This window comes from Heteronotia binoei, chromosome 21 (genome assembly GCF_032191835.1).
Source record: "Heteronotia binoei isolate CCM8104 ecotype False Entrance Well chromosome 21, APGP_CSIRO_Hbin_v1, whole genome shotgun sequence".
Lineage (NCBI taxonomy): Eukaryota > Metazoa > Chordata > Lepidosauria > Squamata > Gekkonidae > Heteronotia > Heteronotia binoei.
Genome location: NC_083243.1, coordinates 189,409,645 through 189,433,269, shown reverse-complemented (window position 1 = coordinate 189,433,269; position 23,625 = coordinate 189,409,645). Strand labels below are relative to the sequence as shown.

The following is a 23,625-nucleotide window of genomic DNA, read 5'->3' as shown; positions in this document are numbered from 1 at the left end:
TGCGTTACATCAGTGGTGTGATAGCATCACTGTCAGGCCATGTTTCATTGAAGTTATCGATACTTACTGATCATGTTTATTCTATGCTTACTAACCCCATTGCTGAATAAAATACTATGCCACTAATACTGTGCCCTGCAAGAGAAAGCGGAGGGGTGGGAATGGAAGGTGCCAAAACTCTAAAGGCCAGTACAGGCCTTTGAAGTGCAGAGTGCCAAGCTCGCCTCCCTGGCACCTCCCAAGCAAAGCAAGGACATCACCAGGGGGGAGAGTGCATCCTTCACCGGTGCCAGATAAGCAGGCGTGGGAAAGTATTGCTTGCAGGGACAATTGTAGTTTTATTATGAGAAATAGTTTAAAGCCCTAGTCTTTGAAGTATCTTCATAAATGCCAGTGGTACAAGCTATCTGTTATCAGTTTCAATGAATTCATGTAGAGAGTAACATTGTTGTAATCAATAAATGAAACTTATTTTTGAACGAAGACAAGTCTGATCATTTTGAAACTTCAATGAACCCTTTGCTGACATTCACACGGAAGTCATCACAGTCGGCAAGCTGGGCAACGATCCTGTAGCATTTTGGCCAAAACTCTAGAGTTTTCACCAAAATGCTAAAGCACTGCTGCGCGACACACCCAGCGTGATGATGTTAGTTCCACATGACGTCATGGCGCCACTGACGCTGACGAGGGAGGAGGCTCTTTGAGGGTAGGGCTTCCTCCGCTGGCCAGCTGGATGGCAGCGGATTGGGGTTTCCAAAATTGGAGGAGCCACTGCCCGGACTGGGGCTCTCGCAACCCTATTAACACAGCTCAATAACAAAAGACTTCAGAACTAACGACAAAACATTTTATCATTACGTCCAAACCGTAAACTATTCTCCAAACCAGAATGAAGACGTGGCTTAGAAATCTGGCTTAGAAAGAACATGGCAGATTGGAGTTTGCCATTTAGATGTAAAAGCATAACTATTCACTGCGAACCAAAAACGCAGGTAGAATGAGAAGGGAAAATATGGGACCACATGAGTATTCCCCCAAGCTCATAGTCAAAGTATGCTTGTTTCTTTTTTCTGTCCACAAAATGGATCCCGCCTGTAAGCCATGAAACATTCTATTAGGCCTCCACATATTTCTTTGGACTAAAGTTATTCTAATAAAACCAGACTTTGCCTTGCAAGTTTCTTTAATTTTTTTTCATCTAAATCAAATCTTACAGCTGCCAACATCTAGCTTCATTCTCCAAATTACCAAAGCAACTCTGAATATACCCAACATTCTACACGAGTAAAGAAGAATGCTTAAAAGGGGCAGAGTGAAATATCTACTCTCTTACTGTTCTGTAATCGTAAGAATGACAAGAACATAAAAAAAACAACTCAAAGACATGATTGGAAAGAAGAAAAAATCCTCACACCTTTATTGACCCCCAGCAGGCAATCGGATTACACCCTGAAGCATGAGATTGGATTAGTTTTACCATTGTTTTAGCCTGCCTAGTTGCAAGTGTTATGAATAGCCATAACATTATGCTGTTCTTTGTAAAAATCTTGCCACAGTGTTTATCTCAAACACATCCCGATGCACTGGCTTTAAATCCTTCTATGCAAGGATTTCGTTCTTTGACTGACGCACATATAAAGACAAACTATTAGAAGGGCTATTCTTCACTACAAAGGCTGTGAGAATTATACACACATCATTAGTATTAATGCAAGATCTGCACGCAGTTCTTAGCGAAGCAAACACTAAGACCTCAGATGAAACACACATCTCTGGCAAATTTACAGTCAGCAAGCAAAGAAACTCTCCTTACCTTCATGATAAAAAGTAAGAAAAAACAAAAGAACTCCCATGAAGATGTTGCTTAGAAAAGTGACTACGCCACAGGTGATCCCTTCTGGAACAGGGTAGACTGTTTCCACAAAAAGTTCAAAGAATATAGGTACACTGCTGTTCAAGAAGACTCCCAACAAAATGCAGGATGTATACAATGTGGCTGCAAACAAAACAAAAACAAAATCTCAGTACGTTTATAGCATGATACTAAACACAATTCAAATGCTTAAAGTCTTATTCAGCTGATACACCTGAATGGCCCCCATAGATGTGTTTATGAGGAGAACATAGTATCAGATTTTGCCTCTCCACAGATATTTAATTTTAAAATTTACACACTGCATTTAGGTCCAGATTCTCACATAAAGTACCAGCTGCCAACAGCTTTTTCAGTGCAGCTGACAAATATGCTTTTGATAAAATTATGTGCCCGAATCATATTTCCCTTTACATATATCCCAAATTCTTCCTCAGTTTTGTTTGAAAAAAATATGGAGGAACACTGACAATATTCCTATGAAATATTTTCTCTGCAAATATTTCCATTTTCCATTGGGCAGAAAAACAGGAGGAAGGAGAGGCTGGGTTTCTCCACAGTTTAAAAATTTCTCGAAAATGCAAATCTCTTGACGCAGTATGTGTGGAAGGTTCATATATGAACTGGTCCTTAAAGCCCTTGGAAGAAAGAAAAGATAAAAAGCATACTCAAACAGAATAAATAAAATGGTGTGGGTTTTTTTTTTTGCATTTTTAAAATTATTATAACATATAACATATATGTTTCCTTTAACAACAGGTATTATGTCCACTTGCCCTGAACTTTTTGCATAATTAAAATAACAAGACACACCCTCCTGTCTTTAACAATTGTTCTCAAATTGGTCATAAATAAATATTTATTTAAATGAACATATGAAGAACATATGAAGCTGCCTTACACTGAATCAGACCCTTGGTCCATCAAAGTCAGTATTGTCTACTCAGACTGGCAGCGGCTCTCCAGGGTCTCAAGCTGAGGTTTTTCACACCTATTTGCCTGGACCCTTTTTTAGTGGAGATGCCGGGGATTGCACCTGGGACCTTCTGCTTACGAGGCAGATGCTCTACCACTGAGCCACCATCCCTCATTAAAAGCTACCTATTTTATTTATTAACATTTTTATCCTGCCCTTTCTCAAACTCAGGATCACATTCATGGTTTCTCCCCTCCCCTCTTATCCTCACAACTTGATAAAGATTATTCTGATCATACAGACTGGCAAACAGTCAGTCAATGAATTGGCATACAGTCAACCAATGAATTTCCTGACTGAGAGGGAATCTGATCTTGGCCCAACAACAATTACATCACACTTGTGCATGTTATACCAAATCAGGCCACTGGCCTACCTAATTCATTGACTTGCCTACTTTGATTTGCAGCGGCTCTCCAAGGTCTCCAGCAGTATCTGCTACTTAATCTCCTTTATCTGAAAATGCCAGGGATTCAACCCGGACACTTCAGCATGCAAAGCATATAACCCATCAGTAAACCATAAGTCATCTGTAGTACAGTTGCCCAAGTTCAGTTGTGTGGATTTCTGTTAAAGATGTCTACACCTTATTCTCTGGGCCACTGAGGTAATTTCCAACACAATACAACAATAAAGCCAACAACAGCAAAATCCAGCATAAGGCATTAAAGAGCATTTATTTTATTTACTTATTTATTTACGTTAAATTTATATCCTGCCCATTCTGCACAGACTCAAGGCGGCTAACAGCATAAAATAGACAGTAAACAAAAACAATATTAAAACAATAAAACAATCAGATAAATAGCAATGGTGCTACTCAGGTGGATCGTGTAATATTTTCTCGCGACAGGATCAGCATAAAAACAATACCATCTAATCACATATAAAAAATCTCCAAAAAGGGCACAAGTCACGAAAATTCTAAAAAACCAGCAAGTGAGCCGTATAAAATAAAGCCACTCTAACATGCTCAAACTCAATATTGCATACATACATAATGCACATACAGAAACATTCCAATATGTATAGATGTTGCAATGCTGCTTCATTAAACGGATTACAATGTTATATGTTTAAATTGGTCTTTGATTGTTTATATTGTTTGTTGTTTACTAGCAGTGAAGCCCGTTGTAGGAAGAAATCCAAAGGGCTCTAGAAAAAATATTCGGGAGGTGGGTGATGAACGTGTAGCTGGCAGGAAGGAAGATAAGATAAACAGAATGAAAGAGAGCGAGAGACACAGAAAGAATGGTAGGGGAAAGATGGGAAGAAAAGAGTGAAAGGCCCTTTCTCCATTCAGTTTTGCTCCATATCTACTGAGCACTGAATCCACCTGCTACAAATTCGCATCATTCAAAATGCTTCTACATTTAAAACTAAGCTCCTCACCTTTTGCCGAGTTTTACTTCTATACTTGAAAAGACGGAACCCCCAGGCAAGAATTCCTGCTCCCTGCATGGCAGTGCACACATTGCTGCCCAGGCAGCTGAAGGGGATGGTGGGGCACCTCTCTGCCACTTGGAGGCTGCCTTCCTTTGCCACCACCTGTTTCTCCTGCCCGGGACCCTGGCAGGTCTGGTGCTAGGGCTTCAGGCATCCCAGGCCGGCACCTGTTCTGTGCCCCCCAACTGTGCCTGCCCTGCCACTGCATCCCTGCCCATGGGGAGAGCAGGTGCAGGGTGTGGAAGGAGGGGTGGACAGGTTCTGGCTGAGCCAGGCCTGCGCAGTGCACTCTCGGAGATGCAGAGCACCTCTGAGAGCGCACTGCAGAAGTATTCTCCTCCAAGTCATGCTCAGAGAAGCCACGCTGATGCCCCATCTGGCTGCGTTCACTTTGAAGGCAAGAGCAGCCAGGCAGGGCACGTTGTCCTCTGACTTGGGCCTCCCTTGTAAGGGAAGCCCGGCTTGGAGAAGCTGCACTGAAGTCTTGCCCAGCTGCCTTTGCCTTGAAGGCGACAGCAGTCGGGTAGTGTGCATTCTCCTCTGAGCTGGGCTTTCCTTGTGAGGGAAGCCCTGCTTAGAGGAGAGCACATGTCAACACACTTCTGAGCAGCGCACCTAGTGACTTCCAGAATCTGTGCTCTTGCAAGTGGACGGTGGATGGGGCTTTGGGGAGGAGTTTTAAAACTCACAGGGAAAGTTCTACAATTACAAACTTCGATCCACATGTTCAGGAAAACTTCTGCTCAAAGGTATTCTTGAGAACTGCAGGGCAACTCCAGGATGAAATCGTTTTTGTTGCCCATTCAAAAAAATAAATGTAGAAGACTTAAGAAATTGCAAAGCAAGACAGAAGTTACAGCGATATGCAATGTAAACGATTACTTTTAAATACACACAGACAGGATTTTCTGCCAAGTGTAGAAACAGCCAAAGAGAAATGGAAGGAAGGAAGGAAGGAAGGAAGGAAGGAAGGAAGGAAGGAAGGAAGGAAGGAAGGAAGGAAGGAAGGAAGGAAGGAAGGAAGGAAGGAAGGAAGGAAGGAAGGAAGGAAGGAAGGAAGTACAGAGGCTGCAATCGCACATGTTAAATAATGCAATTTCAATCCAGTTTCAAGGGACTTTCCATCTGAATTTTGCCAGTTCACACAGTAAAATCCAGTTCACTGGAAATGGATTGAAAGTAGGCTTGCCAATCCCCAGGTGGGGGCTGGAGATCCCCCAGTTTGGAGGCCCTCCCCTTGCTTCACCGTCATCAGAAAGTGCGAGGGAGGGAAATGTCTGCTGGGTACTCCATTATTCTCTATGGAGACCAATTCCCATAGGGTATAATGCAGAATTGATCTGTGGGTATTTGAGGCTGTAGGGGAGTTGCTTTTTGAAGTAGAGGCATCAAATTTGCAGCATAGCATCTGGTGCCTCTCCTCAAAAAGGCATCCAAGTATGGTGGACGTGTCGTGTATCAAAAAGGTTTTGGAAAGATATTCACAGAATGTTGGTAGAAATACTTAAGGTAAATTTCGTTTTTAAGCCAGAATTTATGTTACTCTTGTTAGTCAGAGATATTGTCCCTCATGAGGACGAATATATTACAGTATATATTCTAACGGCAGCCAGAATCTTATTCGCCCAAAGTTGGAAATTAAAAGTGGTTCCACAGAGAGAAGATGTAATTCAAAAATTTTTGCAAGTGGCTGAAATGGATATTTTAGCTAATTTGGTTAAAGGGATCTCGAAGGGGGAAGCAAAAAAAAGATGGGAAAAAGTATATCTATGGTTGGATAAAAACTAAAATTTATTTTTTTTTATTATTATTACTGGTTGGTCTACAACAGAAATGGGGGTTTGATGCCAAATTATGATTTTGGTTTTAATACCACAACTCATCTCACTCTGTATGTAAATAAGTGTTATAGGATGATGTTAATCCTATTTTTCTTTTCTTTTCTGGATAATTTTGTTCGGTCTGTATGATTTGAAGGATGGAAAATAAAACAGAAATCTTAAAAAAAAAAAAAAGGCATCCAAGTTTCAAAAAGATTTGACCAGGGGGTCCAATTCTCTGAGCCCCCCAAAAGGTGCCCTTATCTTTCATTATTTCCAATGGAGGGAAGATGTACTACATTATATCAGCTCAGCATCTACTTTGACATGCTTCTTGAACTATAATTGTCATCTTTACTCCCATCATACTTTTAAAATTACCTTCTTCTATGTGGGCACAGTGGCATGAAGATTTCCATCTGTCTGCTTTATATGTTTTAGTTATTTCCCCATTTTTTGTATGGAAAAATATCAGAAAGTTTGTCAAATCTTAGCATTCAGCAAAATTCTCACAGGGGGTTTGAACAATGGAGCCCAGAAGCAAGTTAATCTAAGAAGACGATGAAGAAGAAGATATTGGATTTATATCCCGCCCTCCACTCCGAATCTCAGAGTGGCTCACAATCTCCTTTAACTTCCTCCCCCACAACAGACACCCTGTGAGGTGGGTGGGGCTGAGAACACAACCTCTGCCAGAGCTATGGCTGACCCTAGGCTATTCCAGCAGGTGCAGGCAGAGGAGTGGGGAATCAAACCCAGTTCTCCCAGATAAGAGTCCACACACCTAACAACTATGCCAAACAAGCTACATATTTATATGCCTCTTTTTCATTTTATTTGGATTTCCATTTTCATTCAGCAATTTATTGAAAAATAATACATTATTTTCACCTGTTTTCCAATTTTCTTCTTCAAAGATTAGATTATGAGTTCCAAGATGGATAATAATATAGTTTTATTGACATCTGAGTATTTGTTTTGGGGTGGGAGAGAAAATAAAAGCTTGGTTTCTAAGAAATATTGTTGTTTCAAGAGAACTGAATACCAGAGACCAGTTCTAAAGGAGTGTCAAAAGATCCAAAGAATGACTAGAAAGGAAGATTTTTCACACAAAATAAAACCATGAGTTCTTTTAGAAAAGCCATGAAAGGCTGAAGAAACCACAAAGGTAATTCTAAAATAGAAAAAAGTCAGTACATAGCAGTTCTACCACTCAAGAAGCTGTAAGCCACAATACACACTTCAAAACTGTTGTATATTGAACTCTTTCTTGCCAGAGCTAGAGCCTCCAACTAGGCTCCTACGAACTCTAAGTTTTGCCCAATCAGGAAAGAGAATGTTTCAGAGGGAACTGTCCTGATTGGGCCTTCAACGAACATCTGGATTGGCTGACTTTTGGGACTTGCAGGCCTTGAATTCAGCAGGAGCTCACAGGAGTGCAGCTCCTGAACCTTTCTGAGGGTTCCCTCTCTTCCTCCCCACCTACCTTGTCCATTGAATAGTAGGTGCAGCTGCATAACAATCCCTGGATTACGAGAGCGGGCAACCAGCCAGCCACCAGGGGCTTTGCCATGCCCCCAGCAGCCCTCACTAACCCCTGCTGAAGCCCACGCCACCCTTTCTCCACTTCTTAGGTAATTTTGGGCAGCGGGTGGCTTGCTGGCCTTTTTACTGAAGGGGGGGGCAGCCAAGGAGAGCCCCAGGTGAGTGAGGCCTGTGTTGGGCTGGCTGGAACTCTAGGCAGCCGAAGCAGGCCTCCCTTGCCCGGGGCTCTCCTTTCTTGCATCGGGTTGCTTTTGGCTGGGGCGGGGGCTTATGCTAATGAGCTTCACCACCTATTTTTCCACAAAATGACCCCTGGGGACTTGTAACACTGTATATAGTTATTAAACGATAATTGGCTGGAGGCAATGTCTGGCATGTATATAAGTGGGGATATTGTTGGGGTGTTTTGTGTGTTGTGCTTTGTGAGCTGAATAAATCACTTGCTGTTTTCAAAGAAGAACTGCTCCAGCTACGGTTTATAATAAAAACTAATCAAAATGTCACACTATGGTGGTTTCCACACAAGGAAGGACTTGTATGGTTCCCCTATTGGAAGCATGACTGTTAAAGCACAGCAGCAATGTGGCTTTAACATGGCTCATTTCCCTACAATTTCCCTAGCCCAGTCCAGCAGCAGTGGCCACCCTCCCCCTTTCCCCTAAGCCACTGGGACGTGTGTATTTTCTTTAAAAAATCAGCTGCAGAATAACACATTGATACATCAGTACAGCAGTAGATGTAACCGAGTTCTGTGCATTTTCATCTTCCATTCAAAGTCTCTAGTCCCTACTGTTGTAGAGATATGCCTTTCCCCTCAATTTCTGCAGAAAAAAAATGCTAGAGACTTTTTTAAAAAATGAAAGTTGAGAAATCAGAGAACCTGTTACAAATGTTGTTACGGTGGTATATCAAAAATAACAATATTCTACGGCTGATTTTTTTTTTAAAAAAATAGCACCACCACCCCCTGCGGCAGGGGGAGGAAATGGCTGCTGCAGGGATGGAGTCAAGGAAAATATCTGCCATGTGGGTAAGAAAATCCAAAACCAGGCTTTACTGTTGTCCTTCTGAAAACTTCAGCACAAAGCAGTTTTGAGAAAGTTCCGAAAAAAGAAACAGAAACTGACAAAACTTTAGAATTACAGGAGGAGGAGGAAGAAGAATCTACATTCTTTGGGAACTTCCTAGGTATACTGAAAAATGTGGAAATTTACCAAAAAAGAAAGCCTATTAAGAAAGCCCGATGAAGAGAAAATGTGCTCCAGAAAGCATGGAATGCTGAGAACAGCCATGTATCATTAAAAAGCTGGGGGGGGGGGGGGGGGAATCGGTCTGTTCCAGTACTTAAAGAGCTTGTAGGATCCTTACAATTTCCAAATTATCCCCCCTTACCATGTTTCCTTGCTTTAGTTAATGACAAACCCTAGTTAATGTTTATCATACTTGCTGAAGTAAACTCTAAAACCTGGTGAATGCAATGGATGGATTTTGAGAAAAGCCAGACTGGGAAGACTGCCCCAAAGATTGATGACATCCGCCTCTGCTGTATCTAAAGGCTTTTCCTCAAGTTTAAATATGCTAGAATGTATTCTCTTCAATATCCATCTTTGGAAGCGGAGAACTTAAAAAAAAAAAAAAACCCTCCCATTTGCTAACATGAGAAGCTATGAAAAACAGATAGCAGAGACTTAGGAGATAAAGCACCAACAGCTATTCATCAGTTTATTTGTGATATGTCTTTCTAAAGGCACGGAGCCATACTTCTTCGCAGAAAAAGATGTGCCTAGAGCCAAAACCCAGAACATCCTGCTAGAAAGATGACAAATGTCATGGGTTTAGAATAGGAAAGATTAGGTTGGTCTTTATGCAAGTTCTTTTTCTTTAAACCAGGTTTTTGTGAGGAAAAAATTACGGTACTCGCAAACTCCGCTGATCCTCACTATGTCTTTGATTGCAGTTTCAAAATAAAAGGGGCAGAGGAACTGTTCCAAGGTAAATACAAAACAGTTCAGGAAAAACTGGAAGGAATGTAGTGTCATGGAGCCAGAGAGCTTTTGTAGCTGAAGAGAAATGAGCCGGTCCCTTGCCATGACACCCAGGGATTCAACAGAAGGTTCTTACTGAGATCTGTAACTCAGTAAATCTGTTGCACAAACCTCTTCTGCTGCCAGCAACAGAACTCTGCATGGCAAGAGTCCCTTAATCCTTCATTTTATAAAAAAGTAATCGAGGTTTTATTTTTCTGTTTCATAGCTTGATGTTCAATGAATTTTCAATATCAGCTTAAGAACATAAGAGAAGCCATGTTGGATCAGGCCAATGGCCCATCCAGTCCAACACTCTGAGTCACATAAGAACATAAGAGAAGCCATGTTGGATCAGGCCAATGGCCCATCCAGTCCAACACTCTGTGTCACATAAGAACATAAGAGAAGCCATGTTGGATCAGGCCACTGGCCCCTCCAGTCCAACACTCTGAGTCACATAAGAACATAAGAGAAGCCATGTTGGATCAGGCCACTGGCCCCTCCAGTCCAACACTCTGTGTCACATAAGAACATAAGAGAAGCCATGTTGGATCAGGCCAATGGCCCATCCAGTCCAACACTCTGTGTCACATAAGAACATAAGAGAAGCCATGTTGGATCAGGCCAATGGCCCATCCAGTCCAACACTCTGAGTCACATAAGAACATAAGAGAAGCCATGTTGGATCAGGCCACTGGCCCATCCAGTCCAACACTCTGTGTCACATAAGAACATAAGAGAAGCCATGTTGGATCAGGCCAATGGCCCATCCAGTCCAACACTCTGAGTCACATAAGAACATAAGAGAAGCCATGTTGGATCAGGCCACTGGCCCCTCCAGTCCAACACTCTGTGTCACATAAGAGAAGCCATGTTGGATCAGGCCAATGGCCCATCCAGTCCAACACTCTGAGTCACATAAGAACATAAGAGAAGCCATGTTGGATCAGGCCACTGGCCCCTCCAGTCCAACACTCTGTGTCACATAAGAGAAGCCATGTTGGATCAGGCCAATGGCCCATCCAGTCCAACACTCTGAGTCACATAAGAACATAAGAGAAGCCATGTTGGATCAGGCCAATGGCCCCTCCAGTCCAACACTCTGCATCACATAAGAACATAAGAGAAGCCATGTTGGATCAGGCCAATGGCCCCTCCAGTCCAACACTCTGTGTCACACAGTGGCCAAAAAAATTATATACCGTATATATATACACACACACTGTGGCTAATAGCCACTGATGGACTTCTGATGGACTTTTTATCTAACCCCCTCTTGAAGCTGGCTATGCTTGTAGTCGCCACCACCTCCTGTGGCAGTGAATTCCACATGTTAACCACCCTTTGGGTGAAGGACTTCCTTTTATCCGTTTTAACCCGACTGCTCAGCAATTTCATCGAATGCCCACGAGTTCTTGTATTGTGAGAAAGGGAGAAAAGTACTTCTTTCTCTACTTTCTCCATCCCATGCATAATCTTGTAAACCTCTATCATGTCACCCCGCAGTTGACGTTTCTCCAAGATAAAGAGCCCCAAGCATTTTAACCTTTCTTCATAGGAAAAGTGTTCCAACCCTTTAATCATTCTAGTTGCCCTTTTCTGCACTTTTCCCAATGCTATAATATCCTTTTTGAGGTGCGGTGACCAGAATTGTACACAGTATTCCAAATGAGACCGCACCATCGATTTATACAGGGGCATTATGATACTGGCTCAATTCCCTTCCTAATAATTCCCAGCATGGCGTTGGCCTTTTTTATTGCAATCGCACACCGTCTTGACATTTTCAGTGAGTTAGCTACCATGACCTCAAGATCTCTCTCTTGGTAAGTCTCTGCCAGTTCACCCCCCATCAACTTGTATTTGTAGCTGGGATTTTTGGCCCCAATGTGCTGACTGTAACAAGGCAACTCTAAGACACGCAGCTTGATTTTTCCTGGTCTGCTTGCTAAATTTTAAGCAGTGCATACAGGAATCGGTGCGGTGCTCCTCTCCGAGGCAAAGGAGGCACAATGAGTGTCCATCCATTGGAGCAAGCTTGCTACCACACTGGAGACAACATTTAAAGAACCCCCACATAAGATGTCGCTCAAGTTGGAAGGAGGGCAGGAATGGGTTGGGGGAGAGGTGGTGGGCAAAAGCTCAGGACTCACAGAGATGAGAGGATCCTTTTAAATTTCTTCTTCTTTTTCAGACAAACAAGGAAGGTAAGTCCTATTAGTGTGGCGGTCAGAAAGAAAATGGTGGGATCTGAGTGCCCTGCCTACTGGGCATATGCAGTGGAGTCCCTGGGCATGCCCAGAGGCTGAGACACAAAAATCCCTCTAGTGGAGCTATTCAGCACCAGTCAAGGCTGGTGCAGATGCCATTAACCCAAGGGTGATGCACAGAGACCATGAAGAAGATCATTGGATATGAGGGTGTTTGGATAGATCTTGTTGTTGAAAGGGAGGTTAGACTGTTGTCAGGGCCGAGACCTGACATCAAAGAGCTGAAGCCCTAAGCCTGCTGGCATGACTGTCCTGCAATAGTCTTGATAGTTGGGTTCAAACACTAAACCTTTTTTCTTCTGCACCACTTAACAGAGGCCTGCCAAGATGTGTTGTAAATTTTAATAGCGGATGGTCTTCTTAATTAGTGTAACTTCTGCTGAGTATCCCAGTCTCAAGAAGTTGCCCCTTTCAAATCTCCAGGCAGTTAGACATAGCCACTATGGGAGAGGATGCCATACTGAGCCCTGCTGGAGCATGGCTAGTGCTATTTGGAGTGTTAATGGAAGATGAGTTGAGAGTTCCTGAAGGGAGGAGAACCATGGGCTTCAAGGCCAATATGGTGACACTAGAATGATCTCTGCTTTCTGCTCCCTAATCTTCCTGATTAGTTTTGGAAGAATCTGTATTGGTGGAAAAGCGACTAGAAGATCTTTTGGTCATTGAGACATCAAGGCATTGGTCGGCTCTGCCTTGGGATGGTGAAACCTTGTGAAAAACTTGATTGTTGCTTGGTAATGTGAAAATGTCCACTAAGGGGCATCCCAAGTTATCTGTGATCAGATGGAATAAGTCCTTCATTAAGGCCCATTTCCCCTTTCTGAATGGTTTGTCGGCTCAACCAATCTTCTTTGGTGTTCATCACCCCTTTGATGTCTTCTGCCCTGATGATGTCAAATTCTTTTCCGCCCACATCAGGATTTGGGTTGCTTCCTTGTGTATTCTTGATGATCTTGAACCTCCCTGTTTTTTCAGGTAAGCTTTAGCTGACATATTATCTGTTCTGACTAACGTGTTGGTTTAGTAGCTGTGGGGTGAAATGAAGGAGGACCCATAGTTCCAATAAGTTGATGGAAAGAGTCACCTTGTTGTTGGACCACTGGCCCTGCACAGGTGAACCCTCTAGAAGTGCTTCCCACCTGGACAGACTGGCATCAGTAAGGAGCTGTTTCACTACTGGAGTGCAGTATGTCTTCCTTTGTAGGAAACTGGATTTCCTAGTCCTCCAAACTAAATTGCTTTTTACACTCAAGAGAACTTTGATGGACAAGTCTTCTCTGCTCATTATTCAAACTTGGAAAGTTGTTGAAGAAGCATCATATGCTGCTGATCCCACTGAACATCATCGATGCTCAAGATCAAAAGTCCCAGCAGTTCAGTGAGAGTCATCAGTGTAGAAGACCTGCTCTTGATAATGGCAAGAGACATCTCCTTCACCTTCTTTGCTTTGGCCTCTGTTAGAAAAAGACAATTGTTTACCATATCCAATATGCCGCCTAGATGTTCCAACTTCTATGTCAGTTGTAAGGAGTTGCTTTTGAAGACTGACCATAAATCTGTGAGATTGTCTTGATGTGACTTGGATGGGGAGCTTGACCTGATCAACAAATCACCCAGATAAGGGTGGATGTGTATCCCTTGCTCCCTTAACTGCACAATGGGGTTGATCACGACCTTGGTGCTGTGAAGAGACCAAATGGAAGGGCTCTGAATTGTAAATGATGCCATGTTGACGCCAATCAGGCTAGTGGTATGCCAAGATTCCCTTTTGATTTGCCTTTGTTCTCTGATGTACAAGGGCCTGGCTCATCCCCTTGGATATTCTCCTTTTTCAGTTCTAATGCTGCTGTTGTCTTGGTTAAAAGATAATGATAGGTACACCTCTGTTAAGTCTAATGATGTGAGACAACCCCGTAGTTGCAGTGACTGTTTTGGACTGAGACTCCATCCTGAAGTACCTCAGTTTAATGAACTTGTCGAGATACTTGGTCTAAGATTGCTCCCCAATCCCCATTCTTTTTGGGAACTGTGAAAAATATTGCAAATATATCCCTTGTCCCCTTTCTGAATTGGGTACCGCTTCTATGGCATGAAATAGAGGACGAATGTTGAATAGCTGCCTGAATCCTGCAAATTTTTTTTCCAGATTTTAATGTATGGGGGAGATGATGGAGCATTCTGGTGGAAGTCTGTTGAACTCTAAAGAGTAGCCCTTTGGTGACTACCTCCAGACACCAGTTCTCTGAGAGTTGATCCAGCTGTACTGGAAATGCAGGAAATGTCCCCCGTTGGGACAGAATTGTAGTCTTGCTTTGTTGGGCTAACTGTCATGGACTGCGCTGTCAGGTTTGTTGATAAACTGTTTGCCGAATCTGTTGTTAAAGGAAACTCTTTTGAATAAGTGTCTAGAGGTTCCACAATTCTGTCTTCTAAAGCCCTTATTGACTCTTGAACTAAAAGAATGATTAGCCATAGGTCTTTCATTACAATTCAGGGTTCCGGGCAATGCCTTCTTCTTGTCTCTGGTTTCTATGAAAATCTTGTCCAGAGACCCCGAGCAGCCTGTTGCCTTGAAAGAGACAGGCGAAAACAATTGTGTTAACATGAAGATCAGCTTGCCAGGCTCATAGTCACAAGGTTTTTCTGATGATGGTTGCATATGTCATGGCCCTGGTTGAGAAAATCACAGAGTCCGATATGTGAATGAGGATGTCTTGAATACTCTGGTGACTCCTTCCACCAGGTGATGACAGCTGGCTGGAAGAAAATGAAGCAGTTTTCTGCTCAAGGGAATTGTAGTTCTGGATACTATAGATGCCGTCACTGAGGCCTTGATAGCAATAGAGATGGCTTCATGGGCCTTTCTTAAGATGAAATTGGTTTTCTTATCCGTACTGTCTCTGATTGTGCCTTCACTTTCCTCAGAAACAAGACCATACAACTGTAGAGCTCCTACAGGAGCATCTACTAGCAGTACCTGCAAAAACTGGTTGGTAAAGAATGTCAATGCTTAGTTTCTTTATAGAACTAGGGAACTGCCTGATGGCCATGGGTTTGGCCCATTGTGCCCTTGGCCTTCTGTCAAAGAATTCAGGGAAGGAAAACACCTTTTCTGCTACACCAGATCTGGGGAAGAATTGTTCATTTCCTTTTCTGCCATTGTTCTCTGATGTGCAAGGACCTGGCTCATCCCCTTGGATATTCTCCTCTTTCAGTTCTAATGCTGCCGTTGTCTTGGTTAAAAGATAATGATAGTCCTCTGGTTTGAAGAATCTTGAGGACTGTTCTAGAATTTCTATTTCCTCCTTTTCCTCATCAGAAAGAATTTCCCCTTCTTCCCTGTCCTCAGCCTCAGTGTCAAAATATGGCTCTGGGTACCACTGGGAATTCTCCCTCTCTCTTTTTCTGAAGTAATCCTGTTTTCCTGGCTGCCTTAGTGGGCCAGTTGAGCCTTTCCCTGGGTAAGGGAGTTTCCTCTTGGTCAGTTGGCAAGCTGCTCAACATTGATCAGCTCAGACATGCTTGCTGTGGAGAGGCACCTCTTTCTGGCATGCTTTTGTTTTTCCTTCTTCTTTTTGGGCTCGGCCAGAAAGGCAGTGCCCAATCAATCTTGCGTGGTCTTTCAGGTGCATAAACCAGGGCCCGTTGTGAGAGAGGCTTCCAGGTCTCCCTCTGAGAGGAATGTGCTGCTTTTTTCTTGGGAATCCATTCTGGAGTAGGCCGGGCATGCTCTGAGGAACGCTAATGGTAGAAAGACAGAAAAAAATGGCTGGTGGAATCAAACACATCCACTCTCCAAGCCTCTACGTGGAGACACAGTAAGAGCAGATTAAGAAAGAATTTAGAAGGACAGTGCTTGGTATTTTCAAACCCTGAGTTCACCTGACCCTTCCCCTTGATGTTAAATAAAACTTTTTGCTATTTTTGAATGTTAAGAAGAAGAAGAAGATATTGGATTTATATCCCGCCCTCCACTCCGAAGAGTCTCAGAGCGGCTCACAATCTCCTTTACCTTCCTCCCCCACAACAGACACCCTGTGAGGTAGATGAAGATATTGGATTTATATCCCGCCCTCCACTCCGAAGAGTCTCAGAGCGGCTCACAATCTCCTTTCCCTTCCCCACAACAGACACCCTGTGAGGTAGATGAAGATATTGGATTTATATCCCGCCCTCCACTCCAAAGAGTCTCAGAGCGGCTCACAATCTCCTTTACCTTCCTCCCCCACAACAGACACCCTGTGAGGTAGATGAAGATATTGGATTTATATTCCGCCCTCCACTCCGAAGAGTCTCAGAGCGGCTCACAATCTCCTTTCCCTTCCTCCCCCACAACAGACACCCTGTGAGGTAGATGAAGATATTGGATTTATATCCCGCCCTCCACTCCGAAGAGTCTCAGAGCGGCTCACAATCTCCTTTACCTTCCTCCCCCACAACAGACACCCTGTGAGATGGGTGGGGCTGAGAGGGCTTTCACAGCAGCTGCCCTTTCAAGGGCAACCTCTGCCAGAGCTATGGCTGACCCAAGGCCATGCTAGCAGGTGCAAGTGGAGGAGTGGGGAATCAAACCCGGTTCTCCCAGATAAGAGTCTGCACACTTAACCACTACACCAAACCAGCTCTCCTTAAAAGCATCTCAAGTATCATTTTCAATGTTTTAAGTTGAAGGGCAATCCTATCCCTTTGCTCAGGTTCCTGGGCTCATAGCCACTATATCTTACTGATACAGGGAGAGACAGCCAAAGTTTCTTCAGGGGAGAACAAAATACATTCAGCCAGTGAAGGAATAATAATAATAATAATAATAATAATAATAATAATAATAATAATAATAATAATAATAATAATAATAATAATAATAATAATAATAATAATAATAATAATTTTTATTTGTATCCCGCCCGCCCTGCCAGGGCAGGCTCAGGGCGGCTCACAGCATAGGAATACAATATACAGCAACAGTTATAATTATAAAATCATCATTAAAACAATTTACAAGTTATATTAAAATTAACATTATGGTGTTATAAACATTAGGTCTTCAGTAAGGTTCAGTAGCTAAAAACATATCCAGCGGCACTTTCTTGGCTTGGCATTGGGTGAAGGCTATTTTGAAGAGGTAGGTCTTACAGGCCCTGCGGAATTGATCTAAACATCGTAGGGCCTGCACCTCTTCTGGGAGTTGATTCCACAGCAGTGGAGTTGCAATGGAGAAGGCCCGATCCCGGGTGGTCTTCAATCTGGCCTCCCTTGGCCCAGGGATATTCAGCTGGTTCTTTGCAGCTGATCTCAGCGCTCTCTGGGGCTCATATGGGAAGAGACGGTCCCTCAGGTAGGCAGGTCCTCAGCCATATAGGGCTTTAAAGGTAATAACCAACCAGCACTTTGTAACGAACTCGGTATACCACTGGCAGCCAGTGCAGTCCACGCAGCCCCGGATGTATGTGCTTCCATCTTGGGAGCCCCAACAGCAGCCTAGCCACCGCATTCTGCACCAGCTGCAGCCGCCGAGTTCGGCACAAGGGCAGCCCCATGTAGAGGGCGTTGCAGTAATCCAGTCTCAAGGTGACCGTAGCATGTATCACCGTTGCTAGGTCCCGGCGCTCCAGGAAGGGGGCCAACTGCTTCGCCCGTTGAAGATGAAAAAAACGCGGACTTGGCAGTGGCCGCTATCTGTGCCTCCATTGATAATGAAGGCTCCAGAAGAACCCCCAAGCTCTTGACCCTACGGGCTGCTTTCAGCAGCACACCGTCAAAGACAGAGGGAAAAATCTAGCCTCTGAGGGAAAATCTAGCCTTTGAGGGAGGGAAGTGGACAGCACTCTGTAGGGTGGCAGATTATAATTGGGAAATTAAGCACAGGATGACAAAAGTTTGTACTACAGTAATTTCCAACGGTTGAAAGATCTAATACTCCCTCTAAGCTGTGAAGTCCTGTGAGCAGAAATTCTACTTTTGTGCAACTGGCATTACAATTTTGAGCTACTGCATAAATTAGCTTGCTCTGGGGCAATTTTTCAGAGCTAAATGTGAGGCTAAAAACTGTCAGCTAGCTCACATCACACTAACTCATCTTAGAGGGAACAGGTAATTTGTTTCTTCCCTCAACTGATCCTATAGGATGTAACTTCAGATCAGCAATATTTATTATATTGAACCTCATTATTTTAGATTGTGCAAAGGTAAAACTGGTAGTGAAATAACAAAGTCTAAACAAATACTTAAGAAACCTAGACCAGTGTAATGGCAAAAAATGGTTTTCCATAACAAATTTACCAGGAGGGGAGCGGGCGGGATAAAAATAAATAGCATTTCCCTACTGGGTATTTATCAGTTTAGTGCAGTTCACTCAAAAAATTCAGTCTATCAAATTCTTATCCACATTAAAAAGTCATAAACATTGCTTGCAGTTAGAGAACAAATTTGATTTATTTGAAACCGTTTACAAAAGAGAAACTGCACCAATTCATTATTTGGAACCCACCTCCAAACACAGAGCAAAAAATGTCAGATGATATTAAACATGACTTTGCCAATGACCTGAATAACAACACAAAAAGGTCTAATTTTTTTAAGTGAACTGATTTTCTACACAATCTAATTAGTAAGATACTATGTTTGTTTAAAAGGGAGTATGTCTCTTTTCAGTAACAACAAGAAAAATATATACATCCTGCTTTGAGCTAGTTTTAACACAGCAACCAATGTCATTCCACATCTATGACCTATAAGCAAAAAACCTTTAAAAGTTCTGTCACTTTAAACAGAACAATGGAAACAAATTGTTTAGACATATATTGTGCAACTTTTCTTCTCATTTTCTTTTTCTTCACACCCTCCAACTAATAGTTGGATCCCACAGTCTATCAGGAGCTATTGCTTGTGGATCTTCTCAGCTTTCCAGTCACCCCAGCAATCACTTCTGACTACTATAGAATACTAATATTGTGGGTTGGAGGCTGTAGTGGGGAACGGCAAAATCATCCTTTCCTGGCTCTTGTGTGAGTAGAATTTCACTGATGAAAGAGGCAGAAAAGAGTGATTTTGCCTCCTTCCCCTTACTGCTGCAGCCTCTATTACTATGACTATTACTCCTGGAAGGTCCACAGTCCCAGGAAAAAAATTCCTAGAACTGGAACTGGATGCCAGGAGGAAGAGAAAAGCTGAGATGGTCAGGGATTCTTGCACAAACCTCCCATGTTCCTTCTGCATTGGATCTAACCCAGTATCGATAAAAATGCTAACCACTGGTAGATGTCACATTCAGATCAAAATGTTTTGTCACTATGGAGATGATGTACTTCTTCCCTGGACATTTTTAGGGCCCAGTCTGGCATGGAATCTTTACTAACTGCATCTTAGTGGCTTTGTTAGGCTACCTAATTCCAATTTTTTACAATCCCAAATCACACACTAATGGAAAAACATGGATAGTTCTAAGGTAGTGGCTCCCAACCTTTTTGGCACCAGGTTCATGGAAGATGATTTTTCCACGGATGGGGGGGGGTAAGGGGTAGGTGAAGGTCAATGCCACGCTGCCCCTTCCGCCTGCCCAGGATCTGGGCAGATGAAAAAGGTGGTGGTTCAGAGCGAGGCCAGGCTGCCTCTTTCATTTGCCCAGGTCCCAGGCGGGCGGAAGGGGTGGCGGGGCTGCCTCCTCTGCCTAGGAGCAAGGCCACACTGCCTCTTTAGTCTGCCCAGATTCCAGGGGGGGGGGAAGGGTGGTGTAGCACCTATGCCTAGCTCTGCTAACAGGCCATTGACTGGTACTGGTCCACAGCTCAGGGATTGGGGACCCCTGTTCTAAGGGAATGTACAATATTACAAACACAAAGACTCTTGCTCTACAGACAGAAATATTCATTCAAACCACCATTAAGCCAATTACAGAAGGAAGTTATGTATATTTTCTGCATGAAGGAAGCATGGAAGGCTCATGGGAATTTGCAGATACACACACCAATATGACTAGCGTTATGCAAAGAAAACACTGCCTAAACCAGACCTTACTATAGTTCCCACAGGGATCACCTTTGGTTATTCCTGATTTCAATTTATGCTGATTGTGTTACTCATGGATGACACTGTTAAAATCATGATACTCCTATGTAGATAAAATAAACACTGAACACACCATAATTTGCTTTTTCTCTAGCTACAAGACTGCTGACTTAAAAATGAATAGTGTGGGTAGCAAGTCTAAAATGGAAGCATGCAGGTTTCCGTATACCCAGGTAAGAATACTAGAGAAGAGAGAGGGATTTTCAGAGCTAAGAATTCACTCATCTGGTTTTTCCATTAGAACTGTTACTTATAAGCATTTATTCTAACAGCAGTGTAATTGTTATGGATTTTAAGTAACTGAAGTGAGACTGTTTCAATTAAATTAAAGAGCTCTGAGCATTTAATAGCTACATTTAATTAGGATGCTATATCTAGACACACTAAAAGTGTTAGAATTGTCTGAGATGATCTCCTCGGCGAGGACACTCTGGCTGCGATCACACACTAAATAATGCACTTTCAATCCACTTTGCAGCTGGATTTTACTGTGTGAACTGGCAAAATCTAGTTGGAAGTGCACTGAAAGTAGATTGAAAGTGCATTACGTAGTGTGTGTGATCACAGCCTCTAACTAGCATGAGGGGGATAGGAGGCTCTTTTTTGGGCAAGCAAACCAGCGAAGAATTTCAGCAGCCTCTAAAGAAATCAGCAACATTTCAGTTTGACTGTTACTGACACAAGGTTACAGCTACGGGCCAGTTCACATGATCTCTGGGAGGATGGCTGCTGCTTGAAACGGCTGTGTGTGTCAATTCCTCCCTATCACCAGCTAACTGCAGCTCCACCAGGTGCAGAACTTATTATTCCGTTTCCTATGGACCAAGAAAAGTAAAAATAGAAAGACGCAAGAAGATATATTTCCTTCAGGTTTGAGTCAATGAGCTTCATTGCTTGGTGACAAGGGTACATTCTAAGCACCCACAAGAAAATTATGGGAAGGCAACAGAAAGTTAAATGCCGCTGGCTAAGAGTGAAAATGTATTTTTATTGAACCCAATCATCCCCAAAACAAGACCTAGGGCGTTTTCGCACTGACCTTACTCGGGAGCGACGTCCCTCTTCACCGCGCAGCGTCTGCGCGGATTTCGCACTAATTGCTCCTCAGAACCCGGAAGAGCCGCAAAGTCCCGCGGCTTTTGCGTCGCAAATGTAAACTGGTTTTTGGCCAGTTTACATTTGCGACGCAAAAGCCGCGGGACTTTGCGGCTCTTCCGGGTTCTGCGGAGCAATTAGTGCGAAATCCGCGCAGACGCTGTGCGGTGAAGAGGGACGTCGCTCCCGAGTAAGGTCAGTGTGAAAACGCTCCTACTGATTCCAATAAGAGATTTACACTGCAATCTTACACATATTTACCCAGAAGTACCCCTTCTTTGCTCACTGGAGCTTACTCTCAGGTAACTGCATATAAAATTGCAGCCTTAAAAGAATTTAAATTCCACTCACTGATAACAATTGTATTTAAGAATGTTTAACTTTGGCTGGCTTACAGCCTGCTGAGATCCTACTATATGAATTACCTGTAAGTTGGCATGATGAACTAATGCCCATCTCCAGATTAGTTTGGCTTTGCAACAGTCATCTGGAACTTGTGCCACTCTGTTTATTTATGTAATATATCGATGCTGTGTTGTCTGTTTGAATGAAAATGGAAAGACCTTGCAGAATATCTAAAAAGCCAGTCAAGACATTTCTAATTGCATATAATTCCAACACATAACCCACCACGGGTGCCCCCCCTCAATCCGTCAAGCAGAGCATCCATTGTCAAGGTAACTGTGCTCTGCGAGACACTGAATTTTAGGCTTTGCCTCAAATTATCATCATGCACCCACCAATCAAGGGATTTAAGGACCCAACTGGGAACAGAAAATCTTTTATGCTGTGAATGGTATTAGGATCTGAATTGGGACAAGAACCACAACTGAAGTAGGACCATACGCGTTCTAGCCATGGAGAGATAAGGCATTATCTATGGCAGTATTAGCCACCTGGCGGGAGGACAAGGAGGTGAATGCCAGCCAATAGCCCTGTGCAATAATAGCCAGAACCCAGACAGCTGAAGTGATTAGAGTTCAAGCTTCTAGAAACTGGGCCAACTGATCCCCAAACATGACAATGAGGGATCATAAAGTCAGAAATTGGCCTTGTGAGCTGGTTGGCGGGATTTTTTTGAGGCCTAGGGTTGCTGCCCTATCCTAGGTCAGGCAGCATGCTTCCTCCTGTGATATGGCTGAGTGGTTGGAGGCAATTTAGATACAGAATAATGCTGACATCCCATAGAGGCTGCTCTCTATTTGCTACTATAGGAATGCTAGTATTGTCTCTGATATAACCTGTGCCTAGGTTGCATGGGCACAGGTCATGTGCACTTTTAAAACCATGACTTCTTGACATAATTCCATGCATCCTCCAGGTAAGGACACCACTGCAAGTGGAAATCTCTAAAGGGACTAGAACAAGCCTCAGTAAGAAGTCCCAGGGGGAAAAAACCAGGTTGCTTACCTGTAACTGATTATCTTTGAGTGGTCATCTGTGCATTCACGCCCATGGGAAACAAGGCACTTGCATTGACTCTATTTGGTGACTTCTAAAAAGCTCAGGAAGTATTTTCACACCCTTCCCTGTGACATGTGCAAGAACTCCACCACGCATGCTCACAGGGAGTGGACATCCTGCCAATTAATTCTGACTGCTGTGTAGCTCCAAACAAAACCATAGAGGCTGGCAGCAGTGAGGAAAGTCGTTTGGGCAGTCTCACCTTAGCGTGTCTTTCGGTTTCTTCGATGGAGTGGATGACACGGACGTCCATCGAGGCTGATCTCTTTGATGTTGATGGGCCAACATAGTTTGCTTTCCCAAAGGTTGAGCACAGTCTGTCGGTGCTGATTATTTATCAGCCAAATCTGTTCAAGCAGGGGTATTGGCTGCTGGGAGTGCTGATTCTATAAGAACTGCCCAAAGCCTTGCTACTCAATTTTTTTCTTCTGTTTTAATAATCTGGCATGGCGGGCACACAATTCTGGGCAATGCATTTCACCGAGTCACAGTAGACACAAAAGGCAGCTGTCTGTGGTTGCTAACTTGCTCCCACACTTCAGCTATTTAAAAAATCCCCAATGTCTTCCATAGACTGGGGAGGGGGAGATGAAAGATGAGGAAAAATTTGAAGAATTAAGAGGGTGTCCTCTCTCTTTCTGCTTTTGTAGTATGAAGAGGAGGAAGAAAGGAGGGAGTCTGAAACAGCCGAGGAGAGGGAAAACCTGCTCCGACGAATGCAGAGGCAAGTTCTCAGACAAAATCAACCAATGGAGCCAAGATCATCTGATCAGTGCAGCAGTCAGAACAGAACTAGTGGGATGTCTACTTGCTGCCCTGTGACCATGCTCTGTGGAGTTCCTGCGGACGTCACAGGGAAGATCACAAAAATCCTTGCCAAGTTTGTTAGAAGTTATTAGTTGGAGTCAGTGCATGTGCCTTGTTTACATGGGTGTGATGCACAGAGACCATGAAAAATATATTCACAATCCAAGCAGAAAAACGCATTAAAAATTATGATCAAGAAGAGCATGCTAGAAAAAGAAAGAGCTCTGATGGCAAA

The 23,625-nt window shown here is 43.3% G+C and overlaps 1 protein-coding gene and 1 non-coding gene across 2 annotated transcripts in view; both read right to left on the bottom strand.

Annotated features, from left to right (window-relative positions):
* SLC49A4 (solute carrier family 49 member 4) overlaps window positions 1-23,625 on the bottom strand; it is a 166,759-nt gene that overhangs the window by 10,022 nt on the left and 133,112 nt on the right. The window contains exon 8 of the mRNA XM_060262634.1: window positions 1,817-1,999. Coding sequence (XP_060118617.1) covers window positions 1,817-1,999 — 183 coding nt within the window. The remainder of the gene's footprint in view (window positions 1-1,816; window positions 2,000-23,625) is intronic.
* Window positions 2,892-2,964, bottom strand: TRNAT-CGU (transfer RNA threonine (anticodon CGU)). The gene has a single exon. It is a non-coding gene; the product is annotated as a tRNA-Thr (tRNA).